The following is a 26,265-nucleotide window of genomic DNA, read 5'->3' as shown; positions in this document are numbered from 1 at the left end:
CTGTTTCTAGAGATTTCCAGGCTCAGTACGGCCGGCGTGTTTCTCTCCCTGCAGAAAGAACGGGACCTGGAGTTGGCGGCGCGTATAGGCCAGTCCCTGCTGAAGAAGAACAAGAGTCTAAGCGAGAGGAACAGTTTCCTGGAGGAGCAAGTGGAGCACATACGGGAGGAGGTAAGAGACGTGGGCATAATTAGGATTAATTGGGATTTTAACGTCATGTTTTACACTTTGGTTACATTCATGAGAGGAACGGTAGTTACTGCTTACACAAGAGTCATCAGTTCAAGTTTATTGTCAAACACAAATACTGTGGGAGGAAACCGTAGCACCCGGAGGAAACCCACACAGATACAGGGAGAACATGCAAACTCCACACAGAAAGGTCCCGGACCGCTCCACCTGGGAATCGAACCCAGGACCTTCTTGCTGTGAGGCAACCGTGCTACCCACCGAGTCGCCGTGCCGCCTGATTTTGGATAAATCACAAACAGTTTATTATCATGCATTTTTGCCAGATGCTCGTCAGTGTTCTTTTGTGAAGACGTAATATATATAAGACATAAATAATTGCATGCATGCCAGTACCTAGTTGGTACCAGCAGTGCATGACATTGTATATGCCAGGGATATATTAAATGTTGGGCCAAAGTGATGGCCAAACGACAGCAGTCGTGGTGTGTACACACTGACTGTTCTGATGAGCGACAAGCCGCCAACTCCATGTTGTTGGATAGCCAAGACTCATAATTCCAGAGGACGTGAAGTGGACATGGCGTCTGGGATGGACCAACAGAATGACTGCTAGGTTCTTAATTGTAGGTCAGTTTAACGCTAGAGATATGGAGGATGTCACACAACACCTAGTACAGTGTTACGCACCATATTAGACGAGTGGTTCTAATGTATTTGTATGTATAAACACATATTTTAAATAGACCTGATTGTCTATATATTCATTTATTCGCTGTCTTACCACCGATTTATCCTGGTCAGGGTCGTGTTGGGTCCGATTCACTGGGCAAAGATCAGGAAACACCCCAGACAAGTTGCCAGTCCATTACAAGACACACACACTTGCACTTACAGGGCAATTTCTAGCTCTAATAAACCTGACTGCATGTTTTTGGACTTGTGGGAGGAAACTGGAGTGCCTGGAGGAAACCCACACGGACACACGGAGAGCCAAGGCCCTGCTCGACTGTGGCATGTCCCATTGTTATGAAACAGGCATTCATTGCATGCACGTTTTGGTGGGTTGGTCCACAGACTTTTTGAACCAGAAGGGTTTAATCCATGGCACAAGCAGAGCCATGATAACCTGGGATGTTCTTAATTAGTTTGACTTACTGTTTCTCTCTCTTGGATGTACCGCTGTATGCTTTGCGTAGTGTTTTTTTTATGGGTCACAGAGAGCACGATGCTTATCTTCAATGCAAATTCTAGTGAACAGCAACATGGTTTTATTTTTACCACCCATACAAAGGGTTTTTATAATGCTCTAGTGTAGTTTACTCTATTGGACTCTTTCTGATTGGAGCAGAAGATAAGGTTTTATTTTTTACTGCGTAATATCATTATAATATAATTTTAATTATGTCAGTTTAACATCCATGGCAGCAGCATCATCGCCTGTGGGCATTTGGTTGCCGTTGTTTAACTGACACCAAGCAACAAAAAACAAATGCCATGGCAGTACAGTGTACTTTACTCATGCCAGTGTACTTTACTCTCTGATAACTGCAGAGTGTGTAGAAAAAAACACCCCACAAGAATCAAAATACAGAACACCATAAAAGTACTCATTTACAAAAGGTTTGATATTAGACTACACTGAATATTCTGAAGAATTATCTCTTCATCACGGCACCTGTTAGTGGGGGGGATATATTAGGCAGCAAGTGAACATTTTATCCTCAAAGTTGATGTTAGAAGCAGGAAAAATGGGCGAGCGTGAGGATCTGAGCGAGTTTGACGAGGGCCAGATTGTGATGGCTAGACGACTGGGTCAGAGCATCTCCAAAACTGCAGCTCTTGTGGGGCTTTCCCGGTCTGCAGTGGTCAGTATCTATCAAAAGTGGTCCAAGGAAGGAACAGTGGTAAACCGGCGACAGGGTCATGGGCGGCCAAGGCTCGTTGATGCACGTGTGGTCCGATCCAACAGACGAGCTACTGTTGCTCAAACTGCTGAAGGAGTTCATGCTGGTTCTGATAGAAAGGTGTCAGAATACACAGAGCAGCACAGTTTGTTGTGTATGGAGCTGCAAAAGGGGGACCAACACAATATTAGGAAGGTGGTCATAATGTTATGCCTGATCTGTGTACAGACCGAGTTATCTACACTAGATACTCTAGAATAGGCTGTTGCAGATTGACACAGGTGGACCAGGAGGGCGGTCCGGGTCCTGTCTGTGTGGAGTTTGCATGTTCTCCTCGTGTCTGTGTGGGTTTCCTCCGGGGACTCCGGTTTCCTCCCACAGTCCAAAGACGTGCAAGTGAGGTGAACTGGAGATACTAAATTGTCCATGACTGTGTTTGATATTAAAAACTTGTGAGTTAATGAATCTTGTGTGACGAGTAACTACCGTTCCTGTCATTAATGTAACCAAAGTGGAAAACATGACGTTAAAATCCTGATAAATAATACATAAATAATAATACCGTACTGGTTCCAGTCTCAGCCAAAGACAGGACAGTACTGGACTAGTGCTCAGTTTGCTTACAGAGAGCCCTTCAAATCAAATCTTCATCACACTGGTTTACGTGGTAACACTGTACAGTTTCACTGACGTGTGTGTTTGTGGTCTGTGTGCTCCGAAGGTTTCTCAGCTGCGTCATGATCTCTCTATGAAAGATGAGCTGCTCCAGTTTTACACCAGTGCGGCTGAGGAGAGCGAAGGAGATTCGGTCGCCACCACACCGTAAGTCCTCATCCATCCACTTCCCTTCTGTCTTCATTCATTCATTTACAGACACTCCTCATATACATTTACATTTTTAGCATTTAGTAGACGCCTTTATCCAAAGCGACTTACAGTACTGTGACAGTATATTGTCTAAGCAATTCAGAGCCCACTACTAACCACTAGGCTACAACTGCCCTAAAACTCCTCACCAAGGAGAGACAAGTCAACACAAGACCAGTTTTAACCCATTGTGCAGCCATAAAAATAAAACATATACATATAACATATAAAATGGCCCAAATTATAAAGACAAGAAGAAACAAGCAGACAGAAACATAATACTGTACCTATCTTGCCATAAAATGACACATACATGTGAAACATGGCTTTAAAATCCAAATAAATAAAAGACACATTGACCCCCAGACTAGTCAGTATTGTAGACTGTAAAGATAAATTTGGTCATGGAAATGACAGCGTGGCATCCCAGCGTCAAGAATCTCATCTTACAAGGCTCGCAAGTCATCTTACAAGACTCTCTAAGTCGACATATTTCCTTTATAAATTTGTAATTTATTGTGCAGTACTTTACAATCCTGACACTTTCACCTGAACGGATGAGCCAATCATTGTCTGCAGAGCTGAGATTTGACCTCACACGTTCCAGATCTGGTGTGCTAGCATGTTTTACCACTGTGCCACAAGTATTTATTTTTTACATTTTGCATGAACAGCTTGATCCAGGTCAGGGTAGCTGTAAATCTTAAATTTATTATTTTACAGACACTCCTCACTTAAAAGACACACTCTTTACTTTATTTTTATACAGTGCTTTTCAAGAACCCAAAGACGCTTACAATTTTCAGTGCACAAAGCATCACGGACAACACTCGTGGGTGCTCAGGTGGTGAAGCGGTAAAACAAGCTAGCACACCAGAGCTGACATCTCAAACTCGTCGGTTCGAATCTCAGCTCTGCGACCGGCAGGCTGGGCACCTACACGAACAGTGATTAACTTTTGTTAAAGGGCGATGCCAGAGGGGATTCCTCATAACTGATGCAAGTACGACCTCTGCACAAAGACGAGGGATAATGTGATCAGGGTGTGTCTCTTCGAACACAAAGCTGATCTGCATATGAACCCGCCTTGTGCAGGTGAAAAGATGCAGTCGGCTACTGCACACGTGTCGGGAAGGGGTGTGTGTCGGTCACGGCTCTCCTCAATCAGAGTGGAGGTCAACATCAGTAGAGAGGAAGCAAAATGAAATTCGGGTAATTGGATACAACTAGATTGGAAGGAAAAATAGATGCGCTCGTATGTTGTTAAATGACACGCAGGAAACATAAGGCTACAAGTTAATGTAATCGATGTATACCTAAGCTAGACCAGGGGTTTTCAACCTTTTTAGCCGTGTGCTGAGCACGACTTGCGCCCCCCCTCCCCTTGGTGGAACAGCGCTCGGTCGCATGTACCAAGCGCTGCTTCCGCCACGCCCCCCTCCCCTCGGGCAAGTACGCCCCACAGGTTGAAGACCCCTGAGCTAGACCACTGCTAAAATGTTTGGTTCTTATTGTTGTAGGAAAAGTTATATTGTACTGGTCTGATCCTGATCTGTCTAAGTGCTGAAGTTTGAGTGAGTTTGATTATTTAGGACACGTTATGCTGCTTCTGTTTGTCCAAAGTATGTCAGACATCCATCACCATAAAACACAGCCTGAATGAATGCCCCAAGTACCACTGTAGAAAAACAACGACTACATGCACCAAAAAAACATTAGAAGAAATCCTTACCCAAGATAATACAGAATTAATCCTAACATTCATTAATTATATAAGACTGTAAGCATAAATTTAACACGACCATTAAAAACGAGCACAAAACACCAAATCCTGTTGTGAATATTAATGTGACGACAAACGAAAGCTTCTGTTTGTTGGCATAAACAGACCCAGAACTACTTTTCTGCCTTGCATTATTAGTTGATGACATCTTAATTAAAAGCCTTTGTTTAATGTCCGTGTATTCGGTGCATCTACACACATTGATCTTTTCTACTGACTTTCTACACCTGAAATTACAACCGTGCATCACAGTCATGCAAATGCTGCCATATATTTAAGCAATAGAACACGAGAGGGAGTGTGTTATCGCGAATAACATCACGGCTGTGATTTGGTCGCAGGCACGAACCGAAGGTTCGAAGCTTTTATACAAGAGTTTTTACAAAATAAAGAAAGAAAATAAATCAAAGAAGCCCTGAATTTCATATTAAATATGCTTTAATATTGACAATACCTTCCACCAAAAAGTAGTTCCACAACCAATATAAAGTTTAACACTACAAAGCAGACATCCCAAGTTGCAAAAACTCATTTCAGGGAGGTAAGAACAACAACAAGAAGAAGTCAAGAACCTCCGAAGGGAAAAAAAGAAATAAAAAAACCTCTCGCACACACCAAAGGCTATGGATGAAAACAGAACTACTAGGGCTTAACTAACTGTTTGCGTTACAAACACATTAATGTTCCCTACATTGTGCACTATATTGTGTATCAGATCATGGATATATGTTCCCTACATAGTGCACTAGATAGTGAATTAGACAATTGGTTATGTTCCCTACACAGTGCGCTAGATTGTATATCAGATAACGGATTTAAAACGTGATCGGGAATAAAGTCTGTGTCGCCTGCGTGCGCGTTTATGTGCATGAAGCTTGTCGTTAATGGCAACGCGTCAGCGGAGTAATACAGTTGTGGTGTGAAAAGGCCGCGCTGTTACCACCAATATCAGCACGTTTAGAACGCTTCTCAACCAATCAGATTGTAAGGTCTGAACTACCTGTTGTATAAAAGCATTTTAATGTCACTGTGATGTTAGTTAAACACTGATTAACGATGGACTAGTCACTAGTGTTTCTGTATTGAATATATCTTGTTTCAGCTTTAGAGCTCTTTCATTTGTGAATCTGTCGTTAGGTGAATATCTAATTGGTGTCTAGACTAGGCTTTATTAGCTAGATTTACAAGAAACAATAATGAAACCTGTGAAGAGTGTTTATATTACGGGACTAATATACAGTAGAGTAGTTCCATTGTTAGTATTCCAGGAGAGTACTTGACCGTCTGCACTGGTGTTTATCGAACCACTCGTGTTATATTTGTGTGAGCATTATTATTGTACAATATGCAGGAAATCATTAGGATATGTCTACACTCACTGTTGATTTTTATCAGCTCCACTTACCATATAGAAGCACTTTGTAGTTCTACAATTACTAACTGTAGTCCATCTGTTTCTCTGCATGCTTTGTTAGCCCCCTTTCATGCAGTTCTTCAATGGTCAGGACCCCCACAGGACCACCACAGAGCAGGTATTATTCCATTCTCAGCACTGCAGTGACACTGACATGGTGCTGGTGTGTTAGTGTGTGTTGGTATGAGTGGATCAGACACAGCAGCGCTGCTGGAGTTTTTAAATAACGTGTCCACTCACTGTCCACTCTATTAGACACTCCTACCTAGTCGGTCCACCTTGTAGATGTAAAGTCAGAGACGATCGCTCATTTATTGCTGCTGTTTGAGTCGGTCATCTTCTAGACCATCATCAGTGGTCACAGGACGCTGTCCACGGGGCGCTGTCGGCTGGATTCTCAGTCCAGCAGTGACGGTGAGGTGTTTAAAAACTCCAGCAGCGCTGCTGTGTCTGATCCACTCATACCAGCACAACACACACTAACACACCACCACCATGTCAGTGTTACTGCAGTGCTGAGAATGAAATAATACCTGCTCTGTGGTGGTACTGTGGGGGTCCTGACCATTGAAGAACAGCATGAAAGGGCTAACAAAGCATGCAGAGAAACAGATGGACTACAGTCAGTAATTGTAGAACTACAAAGTGCTTCTATATGGTAAGTGGAGCTGATAAAATGGACAGTGAGTGTATAAACGAAGAGGTGGTTTTAATGTTATGGCTGATCGGTGTATATACGTATATGTTTACTATGGAAGCACTTCTGATAAGAGCGTCTGCCATATGCAAAAAATGTAAATGTATTGGTCAGACTGGTCAGACAGGCCATATTATATTTTCCATTGCTCAAGAGTCCAGATCTATTATCTGTTAAAAAATTATTTGAACCCTGATGAACCGTTTTTCTTGGACTGAAGGTTCTCGTTATCGTCCTGTTGATATTTTTGCTGATGTACTTTTGGGGCGTCTGTCTCTGATCCTGAGCTTCCACTGTTGTTTGCCGTCTATTTTAAACCGGGTCCTCTTGAAGCATTAACATTTGTTGTTGTAAGTGGTGCACCTGCATTTCCTGCACTTATTTGGAGCTCATTTGGCTTCTTTGCGGTCTGTCAAAGTGCTAATTCTCAAGGCTGTTAATTAAGTTTTTTGTACAGATATTTTCTCCAGCCCTGGATGCTAATGCATCTATAATACAACTTATTTGCATTATTTACATTTATATGTAAAGTAAATATAAGTATGCAAGGATAATTTGCATCTAAGAGCTTTACTTTGCCTTCAGGTGTGACTCTTCAGTTTTATTTCCTGTTATTTGCTCACTATTGTCTGCAAATTCATCAGAATAACCAGAGCTCATTTTTTCAATGTTTTTAGGATCCGGCGGAATGACTCCTTGCTGTCTGTGCCAAATTACTTTCCTCTGGACTCGCTGCAGAAGAAACTCAAAGATCTGGAGGAGGAGAACACTGTGCTGCGATCAGAGGTAAGAAGCCTATATAAACCTTCAGCAGCAAATTCTTTTACCAGTTCTACCAGTCCATCATCTCCACTGTTCCCTTCTATGCTGTGGCCAGTGGATGAGACAAGAACCTTTAAAAAAAGCTTCTATCCATTATGGATCACACACACCACCTTCTGAACAGCACAATCACTAAACAGAGGCGTGTGTTCAATCACTGACTGATGGTTCTGTCCTGCTCAACTGACGGGCGTTAAATCAGACTCTAATCTGATATGGTTTATACACCATTCACATTAACACAGATTCCTCCTGCTGTGAATATTATAAATATGACAAACCAAATATTTTTATATTTATACAAATAAGTATATATTGTTACGATTACTACTATTATATACGTTGATAGCCATAGATCGCACACAGTGGAACCTCGCACTGGTCCGTAGAATGCGATTGTCCGAAACAGTGACATTTTTTTTTCCAGGGGGTGCAACAATATATGAAAACACAGCACCAAGGTCCACAAAAGTCCTAAACATAAATAGATATGTAAATTGGTGTACTGTTCTAGTGGGGCGAAATTTTATTCACCTTGTGTGGTAGAGGAGGTTTTTTTTTTTTTGCTGTGATATATAGTATTATTGATCATATATCTATTATTAGAGTCTGAAGCTCTGCTGGTGGTTACTGGAGCAGCGCTGGTGCAGAATTAAGCACTAGAACTTGTAAAAATGAAGCATAAAACAGAAAAAAGACGAGAACAAAGCGAGCCTCCTGACAGAACAAAGCCTATCACTCATGTAAACAGAGAGACGTGCGCCGGCTAGTGGACAATTACTGAACTACTGTTCTCGGTACACTTCTCATAGGAGTTTTAAACAATCGGACCAGACATTTGGTTAAACAGATTTTGTCTGTTAAATCTGGAATCCGTTAAATCGAGGATCCACTGTATGTATGTATGTGTGTGTGTGCGCGTTATATTAATCTATACAACTGTTTATATACAGTACATACCTATATCTGATATTTTATATTTATACCCATACTTTGTATATCTGTTTAAAGAATCTATATTATTATTTCTGTTATTAATTTTAGCTTTAGTTTTAGTCCCTGCCACATTGCCAGAAGCACAATTTGCACATTCGACCATGTACATCTTATATTATTTATAAATCACTCACCCTGTTACTAATGCCAAGTTCACACTACACGACTTTCCAAGTGGTCAGGTCGCTGTACAGTTCACACTACACGACTGAATCTTTTGCACTCGGGAGTCTTTCAGTCAGTGTATATTTCACACTACACGACTGATCGGCGATAGGGGGTTTCACACTACACCATTTATCACCAACTGGAATCGCGGGTGAGCTTCTCTGGTCTCCCAAACTACGTTTAGTCACGAGAACAAACGCGAGAAGTGACGAGGGGTTTAATGACACCACGTCCAAAAATGCACGTCAACAAGTAGCGAGTGATCAAAGTTTGTGAGCTGATGTGCAGCGTAAAATCAAAGAGGAAAATAAATGAATCTGAGTGGATTTGGCAACACAAACAGTATAGATTCTTCTATAGTAAGTTGGAGGTTAATTAATAATTTTGTAATGCAGCGTGGGTGTTATGTTTTGTAGAGGATCAAATCAGAAATACTGTAAAACGTGTGTGTGCCGGTGTATCCTGATATAAACTATATCCTCTCCTGCATTTCCCCTCGCACTGTATCCTGCGTTCTCATTGGCTGTTCGACATGTCACTCATTTCCAGTCGTACATCTGAGATCAGATATCTGGCTTGCTAGAAAACTCGATCCGGTCGCCGAGCGGTCGGCGAGCCGGTCGGGTCGAGTTGTTGGGTAGTTCACACTTAGCGACTGAGAGCCGAGTTTTGATCGCCGAGCGAACGCTGAGTTGCTCCCGACCCGGAAAATCAAGCGCCGACCGGTCGCCGAGCGAAATCTGGCCAAAAATCGTGTAGTGTGAACTAGGCATTACACTACTTGCATTTGTATTCCTTTTCCTATCTGTGTCTGTCTGTCTGTATGTCTGTCTATCTATCTATCTCTCTAATTTTTACACACATTACGCACCAATTTATACCAATACACATTTATGCCAATATTACCTATATGTACTGTATATATCGACTATATTATTGCTTCTACAATTATTATTATTATTCTATGCTGCACTCTTCTGCCCTGTACATTTTATTCACTATAAGACAGACCCTAGTAAAATATCACCCACTCCGGTACTTAAACTATATGTATACTGTTCTATTTTGTAAACTGTATTTTGTATCTATGCATTTTGTATATTTGCTAAACCCTACTTGCATTATTTGTATTAGTCTATTAGTCTTCTTTTCCTTATTATGTTCAATCTGCTGGAGGCCAAAAATGTCCCTCGTGATGAATGAAATGTCCATCAATCTTAATCTGTGTGAGAGAACAAATATCAGTGCGTAGCTCATATTACAGGAAAAGTCGAATCCTCTGAAAGGCTGTACTGAAACGTGACTCCCTGGTCACATACTGCATGTTATCAAAGCACAAAATGTACTGTTTACTTCAAAACAAAGCAAGTGATCAGAATTCAGCTCACTAAGAGTCAGCGTTCAGTGTTTGGCTCTACTGGACATGAGATGACCAATCAAAGCTGGAAAGCCAATTTTCATAGAAAGAACATGACCCCATAAGGAGCAGTGGTACCCTAATGGTTAAGGTACCGGACTAGTAATCCGAGGGTTTCTGGTTCAAGCTCTGCCACTGTTGGGCTTTTAAACAAGGCTCCCTTAATCTAAAACTGCTTTAAATACCAAATAGTAATAAATAGGGTAATGCCTAAATATTCCAACATCCACACGTAATTGTGTTGCTTTAGGACGGCACAATGGCTCAGTGGGTAGCACTGTTGCCTCACAGCAAGAAGGTCCTGGGTTCAGTTCCCAGCTAAAGTGGTCCGGTCCTTTCTGTGTGGAGTTTGCATGTTCTCCCCATGTCCGCGTGGGTTTCCTCTGGGAGCTCCGGTTTCCTCCCACAGTACAAAGACGTGCAAGTGAGGTGAATTGAAGATACAAAATTGTCCATGACTGTGTTTGATTTTAAACTTGTACTAATGAATCTTGTGTAATGAATAACTACCGTTCCTGTAACCAAAGTGATGACCATGACGTTAAATCTAATAAATGAAATTAATTAAATATATTGCTTTGAAAATAACTGGCAGGTCTCAAAGGAAGTACAAGATTACCATTGTTCTATTGTGTGTGTGTGTGTGTGTGTGTGTGTGTGTGTGTGTGTGCGCGTGCAGGCATGTCACTTGGAAAAGGAGACCATCTCGTATGAGGAGAAGGAACAACAGTTGGTTAATGACTGTGTGAAGGAGCTCAGTAAGTACGCCTCCCTAGCGTATCCGCACTGTCGTTACTGTCTTGCTCTCTGTGTTTCCCTGTGGAACCGGACCCGCCTCGACCCTGACCATGATAAAGCAGTTTATGGAAATGAAATATATTGGAGAAAATATGGATATTTTAACATCAGAAGATTTTTGATAATGCTGTTACTGCTTCAAACCTAAAACTGGGCAGATGTAGCCTAGTCTAGGACTAGTAGTCAGAAGGTCGGTGGTTCAAACCCCACCACTGCCAGACTGTCACTGTTGGGCTTTTGAGCAAGGCCCTTAAATATCAACTGCTTAGACTGTACAATGGAAGTCGTTTTGGATAAAAGCATGTGCTAAATGCTGAAAATGTAAAACTTTAAGACCATGTTAAACTTTATTTCTCAGGTGCCGCACTACCTCTGAGATCTGAATTTCAGAGGTGGTATCAGCTGGTTTGGTGCCTACACAGACATGATTGGCTATGTCTGAGGGGGAAAGGCGGTACCCAAACAGCCTAGAGATTGGGAGGTGCACCTGTCGGTGTGCTCTCAGTGCCGGTCCCAAGCCCAGATAAAATAAAGAGGGTTCCATCAGAAAGGGGATCTGGCATAAAAATGGCAGTTGTAGCCTAGTGGTTAAGGTACTGGATAGTAATCAAAAGGTTGCTGGTTTAAACCCCACCACTGCCAGGTTGCTGCTGTTGGGCCCTTGAGCAAGGCCCTTAACCCTAAGTTGATCAGACTGGATATTGTCACACTACTGTAAGTCGCTTTGGATAAAAGCCATTGGAAGGTGCACTTGTCAGTGTGCTCTCAGTGCTGGTCCCAAGCCCGGATGAAGTAATGAAGGTTGTGAAAAGGGATCTGGCATTAAACCGTCCCAAATCAGGGATGTGGACCAGAACGATCCACTGTAGTGACCCCTAAATACAGGAGCAGCCTAAAGAAAACAGAATGAGTTTAGTGTACACTATGCACTATTTTATTTACAGTTACATTTTCGGCATTTAGCAGACACCTTTTATCCAAAGCGACTTACAGTACTGTGACGGTATACAGTCTGAGCAATTGAGGATTAGGGGCCTTGCTCAAGGGCCCAACAGCAGCAACCTGGCAGTGACCTTCTGATTGCTAGTCCAGTACCTTAACTGCTAGGCTACAACTGCCAACAACAACAACGATTTTATCATTTAGATATTGTCGTTGCTCTGGATTTTTAATATCGGAGAAATTTACAGAGAAATCTGATAGAAGTTTCAGTTTAACGCACTTATTGACCATTGTATGATGTGCACATTAAAAAATTTATTTAAATAAAAAATAGGTATTTTAGGGTGGCACACAAATAAGTTAAGGATATTTGAATGACAATAATGTTCAATCCAAATGCCCAGTCTTATTTCCTAGTGTCATTAGTCCTAGTTTAATCACAACCAAACAATCAGGTCAGACTAACATTCACATTTGTGGATCTATTTTCAATAACATACCAAAGCCAAGCCTATAATACGAGATGAGGAAGAATACACTATGCTGGAACTAGTGCTGCATTTGTTAAGGTCATTTTTGTAACTTCTAACAGACCTAAACAAGGAATGAGATGTACTGGCCTGCTTCTTTTGGCTGTACCAGTATTAAGCAACATTTTTAAGTACTCAGTTTAGACATAAAAGATCAAACAGCAGTGTGTTTACATTGGCAGAAAGGTCACGAGCGTCCTCTTTTTTCCCTCCTCGTAGGAGACGCTAACCTGCAGATGTCGTCTCTTGCCGAGGAGCTGGCGAAGAAAACGGAGGACGCCTCCAGGCAGCAGGAGGAGATAACACACCTGCTGTCTCAGATCGTAGACCTGCAGAAGAAAGTCAAATGCGTAAGCGTTTCCGCTTTTAGAAGCGTTAGAGGTGTTGGTCGGACGTCCCGCGGCGCTGTATGTGATGATGGTGTGTGTGTGTGTTTTGCAGTACGCGGTAGAAAATGAGGAGCTCACACAGCATCTGGGAGCTGCTAAGGACGCTCAGAGACAGCTCACCGCAGAGGTAAAAAAACCATCACTTGTGCTAAAAAAAAGCAAAATTTATTAACTTCATAGTTAGTTACCAAATTTCTTCCTCCCAATTGAGTCGTATCCAATTACCCAACTGTATTGTGCATCTTCTACTCATGCAATTGGGAGGAAAATTGGGGAAAAAATGCATGAATTAAGAATAATCCGCTAGCACACCAGCGTTGGGATTCTGAACTCTCAAATTCAAACCTCAGCTCTGCTACCAGTCGACTTGGTGTCCTCTAGTAGGAATAATTGGCAGTGCCTGCAGCAGACAAAAATTGGTCATTAATGTCTGCTGGGTGGGAAAAAGACTGGACTGAAAAAGTGGGTGGGTCTTCGATGCTGTGTAAGGACCCTAGTTAGTAGCCTGAGGCACCTGTACAGAAGTGGAGGAATGTGGGGGTTGGTGAGTGACTCCATGCATGAGACCGGCCAAATAATTGGTCAGTGGACCGCACGCGTGTCGGAGAGAGCGCGTGTCAGGCAAATATACCCTCCTCGAACATGATCGGGGTCTCCAACAGCGGAAGATGAATTGACTAGGCTAAATTGGGGGAAAATGAGAAAATGCGTAAACAAAATAGCCATAAAAATGTTCAGTAAGTCTGATATTGTGATGGCCTCAGACATAAAGGAATCTAGGTGTTTGTGTGTTTTTTGCTGCTTTGATTGTGACCTTACCTAGTTTCCCGTGTCCATGACTAACTGCTTGATTGAGTACATTTGGTTTAAGTAACATGGTGTGCATTTACATTTGGTAAACTGTGTTTAAGAAATTGACGGCGTCTGTTCGAAACTCAGCTCTGCCATCCGGCTGGGCTGGGTGCGGCGCTTATGTGAACAACGATTTCACTCTCTGCTGGCTGATTGATGGTGCCTGCACAGAGGTGAGGAATAATGCTGATCAGGGTGTGGCTCTCCGTACACAAAGCTGATCCGCATATGAACTCGCCTCGTGCAGGTGAAAAGATGCAGTCGGGTACTGCACACGTGTCGGAGGGGGCGTGTGACTCGCTCTCCTCAATCAGGGCGAGGATCGGCATTAATAGAGAGGAAGCGTAACGCAATTGGGTAATTGGATAGGCTAAAAAATATTCAAAAAGAAGAAGGAGACAGACCTGATTCTCATTCTGTATCTCTCTCTCTGTGTGTGTAGCTGAGGGAGTTGGAGGATAAGTACGCCGAGTGTATGGAGATGCTGCATGAAGCCCAGGAGGAGCTGAAGAACGTTAGAAACAAGACGCTGCCTCTGAGCACACCGCGCCGCTTCCACTCTCTCGGATTCATTCCCATGGTGAGAAAAAACGGGTTCAAAGCAGGGTGAAGCTAATGACAGAGTTAGAACACACTGAGCTTATCACCTCTGTTACTTATTACTAACACAGTGGAGTTTAATGGGTTACATCCACATGTGTGGTGCGTGTAGGTCATGATTCACCTGAGATTTCACTGATTTCTGCTTCTGTTCTTTTTCTGAGACTTAATTTAATGTTTTTTTGTTTTTCTTTTTTCAACTTTAGGGAGTTTATATGGACACCCTCCAAATTTCATACTAATGCAAGAGTTCATATATGTTGGGCTAGATGTACTTGGCATTATTTGCCTATTTTATGTGCAATTGGACCAGATTCTTATAATCATACTGTGCTCATACAGCCATCCTTAAAGATTCCATAAAGTAGCTGTTGTGGTTTTACTGTTATGTCCAACACCATAAATATGTGGGGTTAGATGTGCTAAGCATTTTTTGCCCATTTTTGCTGCAATTTGGTCAAATTCTGTGCAAACAAACTGGTGCACAAGCCTTAAGGCTCTATAAATATTGCAGTCTGTCCATCAAGCACCATGCTCATGGTCGGGTGTCCGCATACTTACGGCCATGTATTTTTCTTCTTTTGTGCATCAGTGCATTTCTTCTTTACTTGTACCTTCAGTTTAAGATGTAAGAGGGTGCTAGACAATGTAGAGCTTTGAATGTAAACATAAATAGACAGTACGAGGGATCTTCAGAAAGTTTCTGCACTTTTATATTTTGGTTTTAAGCGGTGAGGGTGAGAGGAGGAGTATTCAGTCGTGTCTGAGAGACTGAGAGACGCTTACAGTCCGGATTTAGCTCCATCTGATTTCCACTTTTTTGGACGCTCAAAGAAGCTTTAAGGGAAAGAAGATTTTCGTTTGATGATGATGTGAAAGTAGCACTGCATCAGTGGCTACGCGCTCAACCAAAAACATGTTTTGCTGATGGCATTAAAAAGTTGGTATGATGCTGGAAAATGCATCGGAAGATATCTGTGTAGAAAAATGATTTTTTAGAATTCTTAATAAATAGAGTTTAAAAAAGTGTGGAAACTTTTTGAAGAACCCTTTTATTTAAAAAAAAAAAAGGGTGCAATGGAGATAAAACGGTAAACTAATACAATGAGTTTTTGATCGTATCAAATTAACTCTGAAACGCCTAGTTAGCCTGAGAATGTAAACCTCTGTAACTCAAATACTGAAACATCACTGTGTGTGTGTGTGTGTGTGTGTGTGTGTGTGTGTGTGTGTGTGTAACAGGATTCCTTAGCTGCTGAAATTGAAGGCACCATGAGGAAAGAGATTCAGATGGCTGACCCAGATGTGGAAGAGCAGAGGTACCAGTTGCTTTGTGTATAAATGTAAAAAGGTAGCTTACCAGATCTGACACATGCGTGTGAGTTTGAATCTCAGCTTTGCCTATACGGACAATGATTGGCTTGTCTGTGGGTGGGAGTGCCGGAGGGGATTCCTAATAACTGCTGTAATTGACCTCTGCTCTGAGATTGGTGCGTGACTCTCTGTGCACGATACAGATCTCCATATGATCCCGCTACATGCATGTGGGGCAAGCTGTAGCCTAGTGGTTAAGGTACTGGACTAGTAATCAGAAGGATGCTGGTTCAAGCCCCACCACTGCTAGGTTGCTGCTGTTGGGCCCTTGAGCAAGGCCCTTAACCCTCAATTGCTCAGACTGTATACTGTAACAGTACTGTAAGTTGCTTTGAATAAAAAAAGCGTCTGCTAAATGCCGTGCACATGTGTCGGAGGGGGCGTGTTAGTCAGTCAGGAGCGGAGGTCTGCAGCAGTAGAGTAAGTGAAATGTAATCGGGTAATTGGATATGACTAAATTTGGAGGAAAAAAATAAGTTTAGATCAGGACTGTAAAAATTGAAGTGAGCACAATTGAAGTGTGTGTGTGTGTGTGTTCAGGTTACACCCGAAGCGTGTGTTCCAGACCGTGCGCAACATCAACCAGACTGTCCGTCAGCGCTCTCAGGGCCCCTCCCCCCTAAACATCCCAGGCTCCAATCAGACGTCAGGATTGAACTCCAGACGCTCCAGCTGTCTGAGCACCCCCAGATCCAGCGTTTATATGGGCGAGGGGGGCGTCCTGGACAACCGCACCAGCAGCATGATTCTGGAGAGCCAGTCTCCACAGGAGGGGTGAGTGTGACTGGCTGACGTTCAGACTCCACTGCTGATTCAGGAGTATTTTGGACTTGAGCTTATGAGACTCAAACTTTACCTTTAATTGAAACCTTTAATTGTGTTTTATTGTGTTGATGTGCCTGAAGGCCGGTTATAATCATACTGTGCTTGTACAGCCATCTACAAGTCTTTAAAGATTCCTTACAATAGCTGTTGAGGTTTTTAGTATTATGGACAATACCATAAATGTGTTAGGCTAGATGTACTGAGCATTTTTGGCCCATTTTAGGTGCAATTTGACCAGATTCTGTGCAAAAAAACGGGCGCACAAGCCTAAAAGCTCACAAATTGTATATATACTGTACATATTGTAAATACCTATGCAAATAAGGGAGGATCACACAATAAGTATGACACTGTAGGAGTAAAACATGCCAGCACACCAGAACTGGCATCTCAAACTCACAAGTTCAGATCTCAGCTTTGCTACTGGTAGGCCTGATGCCTGTGTGGACATCTTTTTTTAACTTTAGAGAGTTTATATGGACACCCTCCAAATTTCTTCTTAAAGCACCATAAATACAGTAGTGTTCAAAAAAATAGCAGTGATTTTAAAAAAGCGAATAAAGCACAAAATCATTATAATAACTTTTATTTCCATAAATGCAAATGCACTGAAAATACTACACTTTCAATTCTAAATCAAAACATTAACAACATTTAGTCAGTTTGTGTTCATCCTTTACAGAAAATTAAGAAAAATGAATATTAGGCTGTTCAAAATAATAGCAGTGCAGCATTTTTCTTTAAAAACTCAAAAAATGTATCTATAACATGAAAAAATGTTTGAGGTTTCACTTTACTTTAAATTACTGAACTAATATTCAGTGGCAGAACAATTGTTTCCGAGATCTGTGTTGCATGGAGTCGACCAACTTCTGGCACCTCTGAACAGGTATTCCAGTCCAGGATGATTAGACGACATTCCACAGTTCTTCTGCAATTTTGGGTTTTGCCTCAAAAGAACGCATTTCAGATATCAGAACACAAGTTCTCTCTGGGATTGAAGTCAGGGGATTGTGCTGGCCACTCTATTACCTCAGTCTTGTTTGTCTGTAACCAAGATGTTTTGGGTCACTGTCATGTTGAAACACCCATTTTAAGGACATTTCTTCTTCAGCATAGGGCAACATGATCTGCTCAAGTATTCTGATATATTTAAACTGATCCATGATCCCTCGTATGTGATAAATAGACGTAACACCATGGTATGAAAAACATCCCCATATCATCATTTTGTACCACCATGCTTTACTGTCTTCACAGTGAACTTTGGCTTGAATTCAGTGCTCGATGGTCGTCTGACATACTGTCTACGACCACTAGACCCAAAAAGAACAATTTTGCTTTCACCAGTCCACAAATGTTGAGCCATTTCTCTTTGGACCAGTCAATGTGTTCCTTGGCAAATGTTAACCCATTCAGGAAACGTCTTTTTCTTAACAACGGGACTTTGCAAGGAGTTCTTGCTGGTAAATTGGCTTCATTTAATTATCTTCTGTACTTACTGGTAACTTCAGATGTTCCTAATTCTTTCTGGAGGTGATCATTGACTGAGTATTTGCTATTTTGGCTATTCTTCGATCCAATTGAACAGTAGTTCCACGCTTCCTTCCGTATCTTTCAGGTTTTGGTTGTCACTTCAAGGCATTTGAGATCATTTTAGCTGAGCAGGCTATAATTTGCTGCACTTCTCTGTATGTTTTTTCTCTCTACAATCAACTTTTTAATCAAAGTACGCTGTTCATCAGAACAATGTCTGGAACAACCCATTTTACCCAGTATTTCAGAAGGAAATGTGCTATGACCAACCTGTGCAACATTTGCCCCCCTCCTACATTAAATAAGGGACAAAACTGACACCCGTTCTTCTGCAGAATGAATGACTTCACCAATTGAACTCCTCACTGCTATTATTTTGAACAAGCCCCTTTCAATCAATGCTTCGATTACTCAGAATTAGTGGGATGCATGTCCTAATTGTTGGGTTTGTTTTGTTTTCATTACTCTACTACACTTTCAAGTAAATTTTTTGCTATGTAGAAATATCACTTCTACTAAAAACAGTGATTTATCAGGTTAATGGTGTTGGACTGCTATTATTTTGAACACTACTGTACGTGGGGTTAGATGTGACCAGATTCTGTGCAAAAAAAACTGGTGCACAAGCCTAAAAGCTCTGTATACATATTGCAGCATGTCCAGCAAGCTCATGGTCGGGTGTCCACATACTCACGGCCATATATTTTTCTTCTTTTCTTCTTTTTTTTGTGCAACATTTATGGTTTTGTACAAATTAGGGAGGATCACACGATAAGTAAGACGCTGTAGCAGTAAAACACGGCAGCACACCAGAGCTGGCATCTCAAACTCACAAGTTCAGATCTCAGCTTTGCTACTGGTAGGCTGGGCGCCTACACGGAATATGATTGGCTTGTTTCTTCTAACTGCTGCAGTTGATCTCTGCTGGCTGATTGTGATGATGCTACACAGAAACAGAGTGTGACTCTCCATACGCGATACAGGTCTCTGAAATAACTCTCCTCATGCAGGTGAAAACAAGCGGTCAGCTACTGTACACGTGTCGGAGAGGCATGTGTTAGTCACGCCTCTCCTCGGTCAGGAATGTAGGTCAGTAGTAGTAGAGGAGGTGAAATGCACTTGGGTAATTGGATACGACTAAATTGGGAGGAAAACAAAAAAATGCATTAAAAAAATATGTATATATATATATATACGCTATATGGGCATAAGTATGTGGGCACCTCTTCTAATTGTTGCATACAAATAATTGCATTTTAGGCACATCCATGCCGTCAATCATATAAAATAGGGGTGCAAAAAGACATAATTTGATGAGTTTGATGTAAGAAAAACTCGAATGGCTCGTCCCCACTGAACGTCTGAGATTGAAAATTATTGCTTGACCTTACAAACACTACAAATTCCCACAGACACATTTAAAAATCTTAAGAAAAGCCAGAGAAGCGGGGTGAGAGCTGTTACATCTGCAAAAAAAGGGGTTTCATACTAATGTTTTGATTTAAAAATGGCCTGTTCAACAAGCACCAAGCTTCTTTCTTTCTTTTTTTAGTACAACAGTGTTTTGCTGTATTAGAATTTAATTTCTTCTTTACTCGTACTTTCAGCTCAGACGACTCGAACAAGAGGCCCGGTACTCCCGGTACACCCGGGTCACACGACCTGGAGGCGGCCCTACGTCGTCTCTCCCTCCGGCGGGACAACTACCTGTGCGAGCGGCGCTTCTTCGAGGACGAGCGCGAGCGGAAGCTTCTGGCGCTGGCCAAGGAGAAGAGCGACCCGGGCGGAGACAGCGACGAGGAGGGAGGAGGATCGGTCGCCTCCGCCGACAGCATCCTGTCTCTGGGGATGCTGCACTCGGTGTACTCGGTGTACGGCAGCCGCTCCTACCTGCCCGAGAAGCTGCAGATCGTCAAACCTCTGGAAGGTGACCAGATAAAAAAAGGCAGGCCGCTGGCCCTGCTCTTCTCTGATACACTGTGGGCTCTTATACACCAGAACGCAGACGAGGTGTCCACACGGCACTCGTTCTACTTCAGACACGCGCAGCCGCGCTGCTGGTTCGAAATTTAGGTTCCACACACTGTGTGTTTTTAGCTTTAGGTCTGACGGGCAGTTGCTAACTTTACTTTGCACTTTATAACTAATTATGTTTTTGTTACATATCTTCCCCAATTTTCCTCCAAATTTAGTCATATCCAATCACCCGATTACATTTCGCTTTATCTACTCCTGGCCGAGGAGAGCCGTGACTAACACATGCCCCCTCTGTGCAGTAGCCAGATCCGTATCGCGCACAGAGAGTCACTCACTTATCTCTATTATCCCCCAACCCTGTGCAGAGCCGATCATCATTCGTACAGCAGAGCTGAGCTTCAAACTAGCGAGTTTGAGATGTCTGCTCTGGTGTGCTAGCAAATTGTTATTTTTAGATTATTAGATAGCAAACGGGGCGGCACGGTAGCTCGGTGAATAGCACTGTCGCCTCACAGCAAGAAGGTCCTGGGTTCGATCCCCAGGCGGGGCGGTCCGGGTCCTTTCTGTGCAAAGTTTGCATGTTCTCCCCGTGTCTGCGTGGGTTTCCTCCCACAGTCCAAAAACATGCAGTCAGGTTAATTGGAGACACTGAATTGCCCTGTAGGTGTACGGGTGTGTGTGTGTGTGTGTCTGCCCTGCGATGGACTGGCGCCCCATCCAGGGTGGTACTGTGTGCCTTACGCCCACTGAAAAGCTGGAATAGGCTCCAGCACGCCCCCGCGACCCTAATTGGATAAGCGGTTAAGAAAGTGAGTGAGATAGCAAATGATTTAGCATGTTCACTTATTTACATTTCTGGTAGTCGACTGATTTATTTTAGTTAACAGGATGGTTTAGCAAAAAAAAAAAAAAATGTAGAAAATTGTCTACTTTCCAGGCTATATATCTATATTTTTAAACCACTTTTTTTCCTACAGTGTTTCATATCAGACTGCGAAATCCTAAATACTAATATCTAAATATACACCACCAACATTGACCCTCAGTATTTTGGTGTAACAGTAAAGAGTAAAAATATGTTAACCAGAAACCCAGAGCTGTTTAAAATAAGTGTCTGCAGCATAATCTTTGCAGCATCTGTCATAATTTATTTATTTATAACCCCCACCCCCCCATTTTACTGTTTTAGCTGATTTCTCCTGGTCTAATTCTGCTATTGCAGTTCTCGTGGCACTTGAGCTATCATGCGCACAGTCACCAACCCATCCTTACACCTACTGCGCACTCAGAACCACTATATGTTTTCTATGTGTACCCCTCACTAGTGTAGACAGTACAGCAGTGGTGAAGCCCAGTACAGCTTATTCGTGCCAGTTTGGACAACCAGCCAGGTCGATAGCACCACCTGGGATTCAAACTTGAGAGCTTGAGATCTTGGTGGTGGTGGCCATTGTCCATTATTACCTGGGATCCTCACATTTTTGGATATTGTACATGTTTGTCCTCTAAGACATTAATAACAGTACTGTGACAGTATATTGTCCAAGCAATTGAGGGTTAAGGGCCTTGCTCAAGGGCCCAAAAGTGGCAACCTGGCAGTGACCTTTCGGTTAGTAGTCCAGTACCTTAACAACCAGGCTACAACTGCCCATTGTTTTACATTTAATTTAAATGTTTTACATTAGTGCAATTAATAGTGTTCCAATATTGTGTCTCTCCACCTACCAAAAACATGCAGAGGGTGGCTACTCTGATCTAAATTACCCCGGATTGTGTGCTGCCCTAGGATGGATTGGCGCTGTACCAAGCCCAGTGTTGCTGTGTGGTTCTGGATCAGGATGAATCAATTAGTGAAAGTAAATGAATTAATGGAATTAAACCACATCTGCAATTCTGAGAGGTTCATAAAAAGTGAGATTGACTTCTATTGATTGCAGCCATAGAAAACCAACAAAGGGGGGTTTGGTCACTGAGCATTTTTGGGATATATTGGGGCTTAAATATTAAATAGTTTTATTTATATTATATATTTAACACGACCCACAGCAGTGCAATAATATCAATCGGACAACCGGAATGTAAACGTGAACGAATGTGTGGATCTGCTGCCACCTGCTGGTAGTTTATTATATCACCGCTCAAAATGATTTCGCTAGCTGTTTTTTTCTGGTTTAAAGTTAATTTATAATTGATGTGCAATAAATATTTCAGTATTAGTGTTTTTAACATGAATTTGCTCTTCTGGTTGGTTGGGTTCTTCATTTTTTCTTGTTTTTTTCCCCCCTCAGTTTCCATCCTTGTGTTTATGCTACATGACTTAGCTTTTTAGCCTTTGCAGTTATGTTCCCATTTACGTTTTCTTCTTTGTATTTCCATCTGTTCTGTCTTTCAAAGTCTCCAATAAATTCCACATGTATTTCTTACCTTCCTCTTTTCTCCACTTCTTTCTTGCATTTTTATTTTTGTTTACACAAAGCATGTACAATTCCTCCTTAATTAGCATCATGCTAGGCGCAGCCAAGGCTCTTAATACTGCTTACAATAAATAACATAATATAATAAAGTACTAAAGCAAAAATGATCAATCGTTCCATATTATAAAATATAAGTTACTATTTTTTTTTAAAGAATGGGGGTAGTTGCTTCTTTAACCACCCAATCATTATGCTGTATATTAATCATATTTAATCTCTTCATATATGTTTATTAGATGAACATCTGATCTACATTAATGAATGACTATCAAAATAAATGCCATTATTATTAGTAGTAACCTTATTAGTAATCTAAAACACCCAAGTGAATCAACAGCATACATTCTCCAGGTTTGATTGATTTATTTCAATCCAACCGAGCTATCCTAAGATTATCCTCACCTCTTATTACCTAGTCAACATGGTACGGTTGCATTTGCCTGCCAGAAGTCATCTAATCACGATTATATTATACAAACAAAGTCGTTTTATATCAGTGAACCTCAGTGAAAGGGCATTGTTAGTAAGTTATTGCTTTCACAACAAGAGCAGTGGTAGATCTGTACTGAAGTAAGGTAAAGAAAATAGGTTTACCATTTGATTCAATTCTCTTAAGGGTTTTAATGTACTGCTGTATGTTTTGGATACTTTCTGACAGCTAACAAAGTGTATTTTAAATTCTAGAGTTTGTATTTATTACCTGTTTTGTAAAGGACCATCTCTGCAATTAGGATGGATTAATTATTTCTTCCCAAGATATATTTGAATCAAAGTGCTTCCAGAAATGTCACTCATTGTCTTTCTTTAAGTTAAAGTTGTTTAATGTACATTGGTTTTAATTAAGACTGTTAACAACAACTGGCCTTTAAGATATACATATCATATATCAAACAGCTGAAATATTCTCTAGCCATTTCTCATTCCTGCTCTCTGAATGCTGTCTTGCTTTCAGGATCAGCCACCCTGCATGCATGGCAGCAGCTGGCCCAGCCCAACCTGGGTGGCATTCTGGACAGCCGTCCGGGAGTGGTGACCAAGGGCTTCCGTCATCTCCAGCTTGAACATGAAGAGATCTACCAGTTCACTGACCTGGAGGAGGACGAGTCGGACGAACAGCAGAACTCTCAACCTACTCACTCGACCTCAGGCCTGGGCTCACTGCCCTGTTCACCTGTGTCCAGCCTCTACCTGCAGAATGGAGAGCACAGAGAAGAGGCCGAAACACAGCTGCAGGAGGCAGAAGACGTGGCAGAGAAGGATGAGGTTACATCCGGTGAGGGAGTATCTTAATGCCAACTGCTTCCCACACAGCCGGTCCCTGTGGAATGCAGCATGCAGGGGACATTTGTCATGGTGTCATGTTTGTGATATTCCCCTACACAACCCTGTCACAGAGCACAGTGCACGGTGGCCTGGAACAGGCTGATACACACCCTCAGCACACCCACATCTACCTCATCCCAACCTGGCGTGCGCTGCCATTGTGGTTCTGAGTATAGTGATTTTTATTGTTGCTTTTATACTTTATATCTCCGATTGTGTACCTGTTCACTTCTCTGCTTATGGTGATTCTTTGTCTTGGGAAATGAGAATAGAGTCCTTGATAATCTTAAGCTTTTTTTGTTTTTTTACCTAACCTACATCCAAAACCCCTTATACAGTGATTTGAACACTGTACTGTACTGTACTGTACTGTAGAAAACACTAACACAAATTAATGTGCATTAAACTGGCCGGGCACCTGAACAGGCACAATTTTAATGTATCAGGATTTTTATGTATCAGGATGAGTCTTTAGCTACCTGGCTAAAGTGGATTGTATTTTCAATTAGAGCAAGCCCAGTTGTTTAGTCCAGGATTCAGTTTTAATCAATTTTTAATTCTCTTTGCGCTGTACCTGAGGTGAGTAAGGTCGCATGGGTTTCCATCGCCTCTGTACATTTGTAAATTGTACATCTGCTGTCAAGAGGCTTGCACTGGGGTGGGGTATTTGCAGCCATGGGATATTTGCAGAGTTCATAGTTTGGCTTCCTCCGGCGTCTAAAAAAGCCTCCAGCAACTGGACACTTATTGGTGAGGGTGCGTGATAGTCTCCGCTCTCTTTGGCCAGTGCAGGGCTGATACAAGAGGCAAGAGAATTGTAACAGTGACTTGGCATTGATTTGATTAGATATATTTTTAGTTTGGCCGCTGTTCTCATTTTCTGATTCATTTCTGATTCGTTTTCTGTTTCGATTTCTGATTCATTTCTGATTTAATTTGGTTGGTCACTTCAAAAAGCCAGATTTTAACCTCAGCAATCTCTACCTGCTTTACACTGTTTCTGCTTACATATGGCATAATCATCAATTGTTAATTTTGATATTTTAGTCTGATTAAAAAAAATAAATAAATAAATAAATAACCAAACCACAACCAAAACCTGTAAACGGTACGGCGGCGTATTGGAGCCACTGTAAATAAAAAATAGTTTCAATTTTAAGAAATACAATGTCTTTCACAAATACAAAATTAGGGACTCGTACGTGAAGCCAGACATTGTTGGGCTCGCATATGTATACCTTTCCTGCCTGTCACCTCACAGCAAGAAGGTCCTGGGTTTGATCCCCAGGTCGAGCAGCCTGGGTCCTTTCTGTGTGGAGTTTGCATGTTCTCCCCGTGTCTGTGTGGGTTTCCTCCGGGACTCCGGTTTCCTCCCACAGTTCAAAGACGTGCAAGTGAGGTGAACTGGAGATATAAAATTGTCCATGAGTGTGTTTGACATTAAACTTGTGAACTGATGAATCTTGTGTAATGATTAACTACCGTTTCTGTCATGAATGTAACCATAGTGTAAAACATAACGTTAAAGTCCTAATAAATGAATTATAAATTGCTCTTTAACAGAACTGAGGTTAAATGATAGAAATGAATCACACGGTGATAACAGAACCCATTGAGAGAGCTTATATAGGCTACTAGTGTGCCTAAAAATTATGATATGTATGTAATAGAATGCGATTACACACTTCGTGTAAAAGATAGCTCGAGCTCATGGCTAGCATCCTGCACACAATCTTGTACAATTGCTTGCTTAATCCTTAAATACTGCATGTTTACACACACACACTTTTCTTTTTAAAAGCTTTAATTGTTCTTGCATTTCACTGTTTAAAACTGCATCAGGAGATGTTGAACATCTAAATACGATCAAAAAGCATCTAAATAAAGAACAAAAAATGCATTTTAATGTATCAGAATGTGTTTTAGCTTCCTCAAAGTGGATTGTATTATTAATGGAAGCAAGCCTGGTCCAGGATGCAGTTTTAATCAGTTTTAATTCTCTCGTTTGTTTGGGGTTGGGAGTCGTGCGTGTGTATACATGTACTAACAGTTCTCTCTGTCCTCTTTTGCTGTTTTCAGTGCATTTCCCAGGCAAGTGTATGTCTCACACCAGCTCGACCTACACCTTCACTACCTGCCGGATCCTCCACCCGTCTGACGAGCTGACCAGAGTGACCTCCAGGTGAGTTACTACCTGCTCCCAGCGCTAGATGGCGATCAATGTACAAAGTTTAACAGTCTCGAGTCAGGACTATACTATACCTGGTCACTTTTCAAATCTTACAGCTTGGCATTATTTAGGTTTTCTGCATCACGTGGTGTTTAACTAGAGTACACTCGTTCACCCCTTTGATATTTAAGGCTCCAAGGATCTAATGAATAATA

At 41.8% G+C, this 26,265-nt stretch overlaps 1 protein-coding gene across 3 annotated transcripts in view; it reads left to right on the top strand.

The window, feature by feature from the left end:
- trak1a (trafficking protein, kinesin binding 1a) overlaps positions 1-26,265 on the top strand; it is a 79,501-nt gene that overhangs the window by 45,624 nt on the left and 7,612 nt on the right. For all 3 annotated transcript variants that reach the window (XM_062991447.1, XM_062991445.1, XM_062991446.1), the window contains 12 exons: positions 55-171; positions 2,818-2,918; positions 7,535-7,643; positions 10,940-11,018; positions 12,750-12,880; positions 12,972-13,046; positions 14,214-14,351; positions 15,614-15,690; positions 16,286-16,519; positions 19,714-20,033; positions 23,510-23,830; positions 25,960-26,062. In XM_062991447.1, the coding sequence (XP_062847517.1) occupies positions 55-171; positions 2,818-2,918; positions 7,535-7,643; positions 10,940-11,018; positions 12,750-12,880; positions 12,972-13,046; positions 14,214-14,351; positions 15,614-15,690; positions 16,286-16,519; positions 19,714-20,033; positions 23,510-23,830; positions 25,960-26,062 (1,805 nt within the window). The remainder of the gene's footprint in view (positions 1-54; positions 172-2,817; positions 2,919-7,534; positions 7,644-10,939; positions 11,019-12,749; positions 12,881-12,971; positions 13,047-14,213; positions 14,352-15,613; positions 15,691-16,285; positions 16,520-19,713; positions 20,034-23,509; positions 23,831-25,959; positions 26,063-26,265) is intronic.

This window comes from Trichomycterus rosablanca, chromosome 3, assembly GCF_030014385.1.
Source record: "Trichomycterus rosablanca isolate fTriRos1 chromosome 3, fTriRos1.hap1, whole genome shotgun sequence".
In the NCBI taxonomy this organism is placed as follows: domain Eukaryota; kingdom Metazoa; phylum Chordata; class Actinopteri; order Siluriformes; family Trichomycteridae; genus Trichomycterus; species Trichomycterus rosablanca.
This window is presented reverse-complemented; position numbering and strand designations above follow the sequence as displayed.